Source organism: Oryctolagus cuniculus, chromosome 1, assembly GCF_051225735.1.
Source record: "Oryctolagus cuniculus isolate XC-2025 breed Fujian yellow rabbit chromosome 1, ASM5122573v1, whole genome shotgun sequence".
Lineage (NCBI taxonomy): Eukaryota > Metazoa > Chordata > Mammalia > Lagomorpha > Leporidae > Oryctolagus > Oryctolagus cuniculus.
The window spans coordinates 117,107,025-117,116,139 of NC_142867.1; the positions used below are offsets into that span (position 1 = coordinate 117,107,025).

A 9,115-nucleotide genomic window follows, 5' to 3' on the forward strand; every position below is an offset into this window, starting at 1 on the left:
TTACTTGTTCATTCCCCAAATGTCCACAATGACCAGGACTGGGCTTGGCCAAATCTAGGAATCTGGAACTCCATCCAGTCTCCCATGTGGACGGCAGGAGCCCAAGTACTTGGGACATCTTCTACTGCCTTTCCAGGTACATCAGCAGGGAGCTGGCTTTTAAGTGGAGCAGCCAGGACTTGAACTGGTGCTCATATTGGATGTTGGTGTAACAGGCAGTGGCTTAACCTGCCAGCACCACATTGTTGGCTCCATCATTTTTTAAAAAAGTTTTAATTTTTTTAAATTGAAAGGCAGTGTTAGAGAGGGAGAGATAGAGAGATAGAGATAGAGAGAGAGAGAGAGAGAGAGAGAGTGTGTGTGTGTGTCTATTCATTGGTTCATTCCCCAGATGACCTCAAAGTTGTGCACACACACACACACACTCTCTCTCTATCTCTCCCTCTCTAACACTGCCTTTCAAGTTTGTGCAGATTAAAGCCAGGAGTCTGCTGCTACTCCATCCTGGTCTCCCATGTGGGTGGCAAGGGCACAAACACTTGGACCATCTTCTGATGCTTTTCCAGGCACATTAACAGGGAGTGGATTGGTACTGGAGCAGCTGAGATCCAACTGGCACCCATATAGGATGCCAGCCTTGCAAACAGCAGCTTTATGTGTTGTGCCACAATTCAGCCATGTTTTACCATTTTTCTAATCTCTACCCAATGCTTATATATTGTGAAATTTAGCATAAGTGGTTGTTTATATTGATTATTTTTATAAATTCCGCATTGCTAAATCCCTATGATATTTATCCCAGTGACTAAAAACCTATAATTTGAAATGACTTCTTAGTCCTCACATAATAGCTCCAACATCAACATGCTTGGCTTTTCATTCAAGTTGTTCTATTTATATAAAATAGTATAACTTGGTTTGAAATTCCTTTTTGATTTTACTTTACCTGCTGCTTCCTTTGATAACACCACTTATTTAAATTCTATTTAAAGAAGGAAGTATCGTATGCGTTATTTGCTACCTTCTGCACACACTGCAGAAATATATCCACTGCTCATATATTTCATCACTATTTAAAGTGACTAAAGTGTGAATTCAACCAGATCACTAGTAGTTCATTTGAAATTTCCCAAAATACAAAAAGAGATTGCTTTGTGTTCAGAAAAATACACCTTCTTTAAGTTCCCTGGCTTCACCTTTTAGAAAATGATTTCAAAAGAAAATGAATTTAAATAGCTTAAATACATCCTACATGTAGGTAAATTCCAAAAGGTCGTAGAAAGCCGACATAACTCTAAGAATTAATCATGCAGTTATAACGAACTTGTGAGGCGCTGACAAGGGATTTTTAAATAAATATGGCACAGTTTATTTTTCTTTCTTGCATTGAGACATTTCTCTGGTAATTAAGCTGAGCACCAGAGGAAGTGGGCCCACTCAACTCATGTCAACAAGAGACTCCAGTAAGGAAGGTGGGAGGCTCTGCCTCAGATTCTATAACAAATCTCAGTTCTAACATCCGTCAGAAACATGTATGGGTGTTGGAATTCCTCCTAGGAGTGCTGCACTATTTCTCTGCCTTGTCTTATCTACCAGCACCTCAGAGAAGGACTGGGAGGTCACTGGGGGTAGGGACCTAGTTCCTATTTCATAGATGCTGGACATGATTCTCAGAGATATTCATGGTTTATTTTAAATCACTACTTAATGATAGAGTTCAGACTGGGAATTAGTGTTTAGATTAAAATTCATCAGGACTTTCTTACTTATTAAAAAATGTATCTACTTTATAAATTATGGAGACAGCAATGTTGGTTTTAGTGAATAAAATGCTTTAGAATACAAGTAAAATATTAATAATACAAATAAAAGCAAAATATTAAAATAAAAATCAACAGAAAGTATTTGTTCTTTTCTAAATTTGTATTTTAGAGCCTTGTTGTCTCATCTAGAGTGTGTGAGTATACTCTTAATTTATACCGGCCTGTGTATTAATGAAAACGCTAAGGTGGTCTATACCACTCACTGTGGGCAGTGCTTAGTAAGTCCCGGGCTAGTAGTCAGTTCTTACATTCAATGTTTTATTTAATCTCACATCTGGGGCATTTGATAAGCACTGATATGAATATCCCAGTGTGGCAGAAACTGGTGCTCTTCAGTCTTCTTCCAGGGCAGATTTTCCCAGTCTTTCTTGCAGTGTGGTGCGGCATGTGACCGAGTTCTAGGTGTCATGGCACTGGTGCAGAGCCAAGTATGTCCTGTTCACATTTTCTTTATCCATATCAGGGCTGGCCCCAGCTCACGATGAGGCGCCACTCAGGTGGTGGGGTTTACAGAACAGACAGGAAGTGATTGCAGAGAGTCAGGGCGGGGAAAGGAAGGATGGGTGGAGCCACGATAGAGAAGGGGCACACAGGAGACGGATGCTGGCAGTGTTCTCTATAGATCTTCACAGTGATTAGTAACTGTGCTTTATAGTACGTGCAGGTGTCTACATTATGTACCTCTAGATATGTACTTAAGCTAAATTACAGGACAAAATAAGGTTAGGAAACATTGATTAGAGCCCCACCAAATGGAACAATAAGCTAATCTATAAGCAGGGACAGCCTTACTAGTGGAATGGCTCACAGTAGCACGAGGACAACCCTGACAGAGAATACAGAAAATCAAGATCACAGCAGGAAGGGTGGTTCTCTTCACCACACAGATGCTACATTTACACCGATGTGTGAGGGAAGAGGAAACATGTATGAGCGCACTTTAAAAAGTTCCTGGAAAATGAAATTAAAAGATAAGCTTATTTTCCTTCAAAAAGTTTCAAAATCCGTGCATAATTTTCTAAAAAGATTCATTTATTTATTTATAAGGCAGAATGATGGAGAGAGAGCAAGAGAGGGCTAGAGAGAAAAGTCTTTCATCAGCTGGTTCATTCCCACAACAGATTGCAACAGCCAAGTCTGGGACAGGCCAAAGCCAGGAGTCCAGAATGCCACTCTGCTCTCTCACATGGGTGGTAGGAACCCAAGCACTTGTGCCATCTTCTGCTTCTAGGTGCATTAGCAAGAAGCTGGATCATAAGTGGAGCAGCCAAGGAAATGGAGTTGTTGTGTAATGGGTAAAGCCACTACCACCTGCAATGTCAGCAACCCTTACAAGTACCTGTTCATGTCTCCACTACTCCACTTTCGATTTAGCTCCCTGCTATTAGCCAGGAATGTGTGAAAGATGCCACAGTGTTGCATCCCTGCCACCCATGTGGGAGACTCAGATGAAGCTCCTGGCTCTTGGATTTAGCCTGGTCCAGCCCTGGCCATTGCAGCCCTCTAGGGAATGAATCCAGAAGGTATTTCTCTCTCATTCTCTCTGTATTGCCATAAAAATAAATGAAACAATCTTTAAAAAAAGAAGTGGAGCACCCAGGACTTAACTGGCATTCTGGTGTGGGATGCTATTGTTCCCAGAGAGGGCTTCACCTGCTGTTCCACGACACCAGCCCCCAACTATGTATTTTTTCATAATATGCATTGCCATGGACTTTTTGAAGACCCCCTCCTATAATCACTCTGTGTTGATTTGTAGTATATTATAAATCATTATGCTTAGGTTTGTTGTATAATACAGAAACATATTATATAGCATCATTTTCTTAACCCTTTTTATTTTATTGATATAGTATTCCCTAAAGAAATACTTCAGACTTTATTTATCTATTTTAATGTTTTCATTTATTTAAGCTGGAGAGAGAGAGAGAGAAAGAGAGAGAGAAAGCGAGACAGACTGACACTGAACTGAACAGCTTGTTGTTTCCAAGTGTACACAACTGAAGAACTGGTGAGATTGCACCAGGCTGATGCAAGAAGCTGGAATTTCAACCTAGGTCTCCCACATGAGTGGCAGGAATCTACTTGAACCATCACAGATGCCTCCTAGGGTCTGCCTTTAATTATTTGAAGGGCAGAGCAAGAGACACAAATAGGGGGAGGGAAAGGAGAGGAAGAGATCTTCCATCTCTCGCTCATTCCCTAATAGGCTACAGTAGCTCTTCTGGGTCAGGCCAAAGCCAGTAACTCCATCCTTGTCTACCATACAGGTAGCAGCAGCCCAGGTACTTGGGTTATCATCTACTGTCTTCCCAAGTACATATGACACAATATAAAATTACACTTGTGTTGAAGGATGTGTATGTACCTGTATTGTTTTGTGTGTGAAATATTGTAAGTCCCTTTAGTTTTTTGTTAATGATCTTATCCAAAACATTTTTAAAAATCACTCTGAAAAAAATAAAAATAGAGAAGTGGAAATTTTCTGCCTGCCATTTCTGCCCAGGAGAATGTACTATCCCTGAAAGTGAACCTATGAGCTGAACAATGCTTCCAGACACCAGGGTAAAAGCATCCCCAGTAGTGTGTAAATAACTTCTGAACTCCGCCTATCCTAAAGGATTTGAATCATGGAGGGGCTCCTGGGAAAGCCTCTATATCAAATCCCTGAGACCTTGAAGCTCAGGAAAAAATAACTTTCAAGATGATACCTGTTATTATGTCGAGAGAGAGAGCTCCTTGGATTCCTTTTTTCATGTTTAATGATTACCCCTGGGCAAAATCATAATTAAAAATTATGGTGTTTATCTGGAAGACTCTCAGAGCAAGTTGAACACTGAGATTAATAATTGACCTGAGTCTCTCTATGCAAAAGGAGGAGGAGACTTCAGGTCAGCAATATTACATCTGCAGTGGCAGATCTATGTCTCTGTGCAGGACAATGGCAGAAAGGACACCATGAGGATGGTTCTGGTGCTGCTAGGCAGAAGACGTGAGAAGAAGGTGAGAAGAAGGTGAGCGATGCATCTTTCTGTTTTATGTCCTTCTGTGCGCCTTTCTGCTTTCCACCACTCTGACCCTGAGGTCTCAGTGGTGGAGAGGTCTATGTAGGAGAAAGTAGAGACCAGAAGTAGCTCAGAGAGGACAGACAGGCTAACTAACAGTGCCTCTGACTTTTTCTGTCCCTCAGAGAATTTCCCATGAAGGAGACACAAGGTCCATTGCTAACTTAGTGACCTTCTTGCTGTGCTTGTATGAGGAATCAACGGGCTTCTGTGAGTCTCCTCCCCTAATTTTGAAATGGACTTCCTGCTCAAGGTCTTTTTTTTTTTTTTGACAGGCAGAGTGGACAGTGAGGGAGAGAGAGACAGAGAAAGGTCTTCCTTTACTGTTGGTTCATCCCCCAATGGCCACTGCGGCCGGCGGGAGCTCAAGGTCTTTACTCTTCACAGAATTCAATCTGTATTTGAAGCCAAAACAGCAGAGTCAGAGTGTGGTAACGTAACGATCAACAAGCATAAAGTCAAGTAAATGTTAGTGATAAACTGGAAAAACAGATGAGAAATCACTGCACTCCCCTCCCTTTGGAAGGGTTTTTCCCATGTGTTTCACTATGCTGATAGCTTTCCTGTACCCGTCTTCCTTGATCCAAGAAGTGTGGATCCAGCTTTCTAGAAAGTAGTTAACCCTCGGCAGAGGGTCTGGGCTTCTTGGCTCCGGAAGGGACTGGATGTGGTATCGCATGGTGAATCTGGATTCCATCTCAAATATAATTTACTCTCTTGTCTTTCAGATCCTGCTGAAGAAAAATGGGCATTGAAAACAGTTCCTTCATCACTGAGTTTATCTTGGTGGGTTTAACAGATAATTCAGGAGTCCAGTTTCCTCTCTTCTTCTTCTTCCTAGGAGTCTATGTCATCACTGTGGCAGGAAACCTGGGCTTGATTACTTTAATTGGACTAAATTCTCACCTTCACACTCCCATGTACTTCTTTCTTTTTAATTTATCTTGTATTGATCTCTGTTACTCTTCTGTCATTACCCCAAAACTGTTGGTAAACTTTGTGTCAAAGATGAACACCATATCCTATGCAGGATGCATGACTCAGCTCTTTTTCTATTGCTTCTTTGTCAGTGCAGAGTGCTATGTGTTGACAGTGATGGCCTATGATCGCTATGTGGCCATCTGCAAGCCCCTGCTGTACACAGTCGCCATGTCCCCTCAGCTCTGTTCCCTGCTGGCTGTGACTGTTTATGTGGGGGCATTTATCGGTGCCTGGGCCCACACGGGGTGCATGCTGAGGTTGACTTTCTGTGAGTCCAACACCATCAACCACTACATGTGTGACATCTTGCCCCTGCTGGAACTCTCCTGCACCAGCACTCACATCAATGAACTGGTGGTTTTCATTGTTGTGGGCTTTGATGTTGGTGTGCCCAGCCTCACCATCATTGTCTCTTACACTTTCATCCTCTCCAGCATCCTCCACATTCGTTCTAATGAAGGAAGATCCAAAGCCTTCAGCACGTGTAGCTCACACATGATGGTTGTCTCTGTTTTCTTTGGGTCAGGAGCATTCATGTACCTCCATCCATCTTCTGTTTTGTCCATGGACCAGGGGAAAGTGTCCACAGTGTTCTATACTATTGTGGTGCCCATGCTCAACCCGCTTATCTACAGCTTCCGAAACAAGGAGGTTAAGGTTGCTCTGAGAAATACCTTGAGAAGAAAAATATTTTCCTAAGCCATCAATGGTATTAACTGTCATAAAGGAATGTAGGTTTCCCTTTAAATTTTTCCACCTCCCACACTGTGGAGTTCCTTCATACAGCAAGAAGTGAGGGATAACAGAAAGAGCACTGGATTTGGAGTCAGGAAGCCTTGATTGAAATCTCTGTAAAATAAAGACATTGTGTTGCTTCATAGAGTTATTATAAAGTATTAATGAAAATTAGAATATGTAGTGCAGTACTGAGTTCTTTTTTAAAAAAATATTTTTGTTGTTCATTTGAAAGGCTGATTTACAGAGAACAGAGGAAAGACAGAGAGAGAGAGAGAGAGAGAGAGAGAGAGAGAGAGAAGCGAGTTGCTCCATCCACTGATTCACTTTCCATATGGCCATGATGGCCGAGACTGGGTCAGGCCAAAGCCAAGAGCCTGGAGCTACTTCCAGGTCTCCCACCTGGGTGCAGGAGCCCAAGAACTTGGGCCATCTCTCACTAATTTCCAAGGCACATGAGCAGGCAGCTGGATTGCAAGTGGAGCAGCCAGATCTAAAATCAGCACCCATATGGGATGGCCATGTTGTAGCTGGAGGCTTAATCTGCTATGCCACAACACCGGCCCCAAGTGCTGAGTTCTAATTGTTTTAAAACCTTTTGCCTTCTCTTCTACCTTAGTCTTTCCTTTCCCTCTTCTCCCCCAAGTTTTTACACTTATATTTTAGAGGTAATCTTCAAATCTTTTTCAGATAGATTTGGTAATTTATCATCCATCAAAATAGTTTGTTAGAATCCACTCACAGACAGCTTTAGATAGAGTTCACATATAAATTTCAGACCTACGTATTTCCTTCTGTAATGTTTCCATTTGAATTCTTCCTAGGCATTTGGACTCAATACTTAGTGTAGCAGCAGCTCCAATGCCACCAAAATCACTCCTCTTGCCCAGTGATCATTCACGGTGAATGGTACCATCCTCGGATTAAGTGCTTAAACCCTAAATGGGTATCTTCCTGAGCTTCTCGCTTCTTACTGTTCCTACTCACACCTTTTTCCTACTATCTAGTGCTGCAGTTGCAGAGAACCACTTGAATTTTCCCTTTTGATCCATTTCTCCCAGGATTACTTGATTGGTTATGCCTCCCATGTACCAGATGTAACTTGCAGTACCTTCCACAGTAAAATACAGTCTTGCTCTTGTTCCCTTGAATAATTTCCACAACCCCTCCACCTTTCCTAGAACACTCTCCTATGTTTTCTTTGCCTTCTTCATCTTATTATTCTGGCACGACATTACTTAGAAAACCATGGGGGAGTCTTTCCTAAACAGAAAAGCATGATTTGATGACCTCAGACTATATTCTCAATCCATTTCTGTGCCTACACTAGTGGTACTGGTATCCTTGTATCAAAATTCCTTTTCATCTTAAATTTCTCCCTCACTGGTTTATGGGAAGAAATTAACTCTTATTCCCTGTTTCATCTCCATTAGCTGGCACAACATCATAGTCTCTGACTTGCAGCAAGCGTTTAATTCATATTACATTTACATTTATAATGTGTTTCTATTCACTTTATTATGTGAAAATTCACAACAGACATTTGCTGCATTAGTTAATTTGCCACTTGAGGTGCCTCCAATCATTATAGAGTCCCTTGGTTTGAGTCCAGGCTCTGTTTCTCATACATGGCTTGTTAAAATGCATCCCAAGAGGTGGCAAGCTCAAATATTTGGGTCCCTGACACCTATATGGGGCACCTGAACTGAGTTCCTGACTCTTGAATTTATCTTGGCCCAGCCCAAATTGTTTCAGGTATTTCAGGAGTTAACATGTATCTCTCTCTCTCTCTCTCTCTCTCTCTGATTTCTTAAAAAATTAAATAAAAATAATTTTAAAAGTTATAACAAAACTCGGTTTCATTTAAATTTTTATTTAATGCAAGGGAATGTGTTGTATGATACAGGTGTATTCAATGTGGCTTTTCAAAAATGGTGATCACTTTGGAATTTATAGAGCAAATAGAGGGTTCTCCTTTGTTTTATTTTGCCTACCTCCTTTAAAGATGTGATTGGCTCATGGTTACATTAGATCTGACTTTCTTTTCTTAGAATTCTCTTATTCTTCTAATCCACCTTCTCCTTTTAATATTAATACCTTAAATATCAACTAAAAAGAAATCTCTAACTCATTTTACAAGATGTAGAAGCTTCTGTCACCAGCTAACTCCCAGAGTATCTTTTCTGACTCACTTCTATTTCAAGATCCTAAAAATCTTCTTATGCTCTAAAAAAAATCATGGAGGATGGCCTAAGTTCTCGGTCTCTGCCACTCATGTTGGAGACCTGGAAGAAGTTCCTGGCCCTAGCTTCTACCTGGCACAACCCTGCACATTATGGCTATTTGAATAGTGAACCAGTGGATGGAGGATCTCTCTCTCTTCCTCCTTCCTTCCCTATCTCCCTTTCTCCCTCTCCCTCTGTAACTCTACTTTTCCAATAAATAAATAAATATAAAAAAAAAAACTTTGAAAAAGGTCTAAAGTGAATCTCTTTGGTTTCTTTGTTATGC

At 41.1% G+C, this 9,115-nt stretch overlaps 1 protein-coding gene across 1 annotated transcript; it reads left to right on the plus strand.

Annotated features, from left to right (window-relative positions):
* The first annotated feature begins 1,994 nt into the window (after window positions 1-1,994).
* Window positions 1,995-6,568, plus strand: LOC100358496 (olfactory receptor 8B8-like). The gene is made up of 2 exons (XM_002708845.3): window positions 1,995-2,008; window positions 5,629-6,568. The coding sequence occupies exons 1-2, from the start codon at window positions 1,995-1,997 to the stop codon at window positions 6,566-6,568; spliced, it is 954 nt and encodes a 317-aa protein (XP_002708891.3).
* Window positions 6,569-9,115: the final 2,547 nt, after the last annotated feature.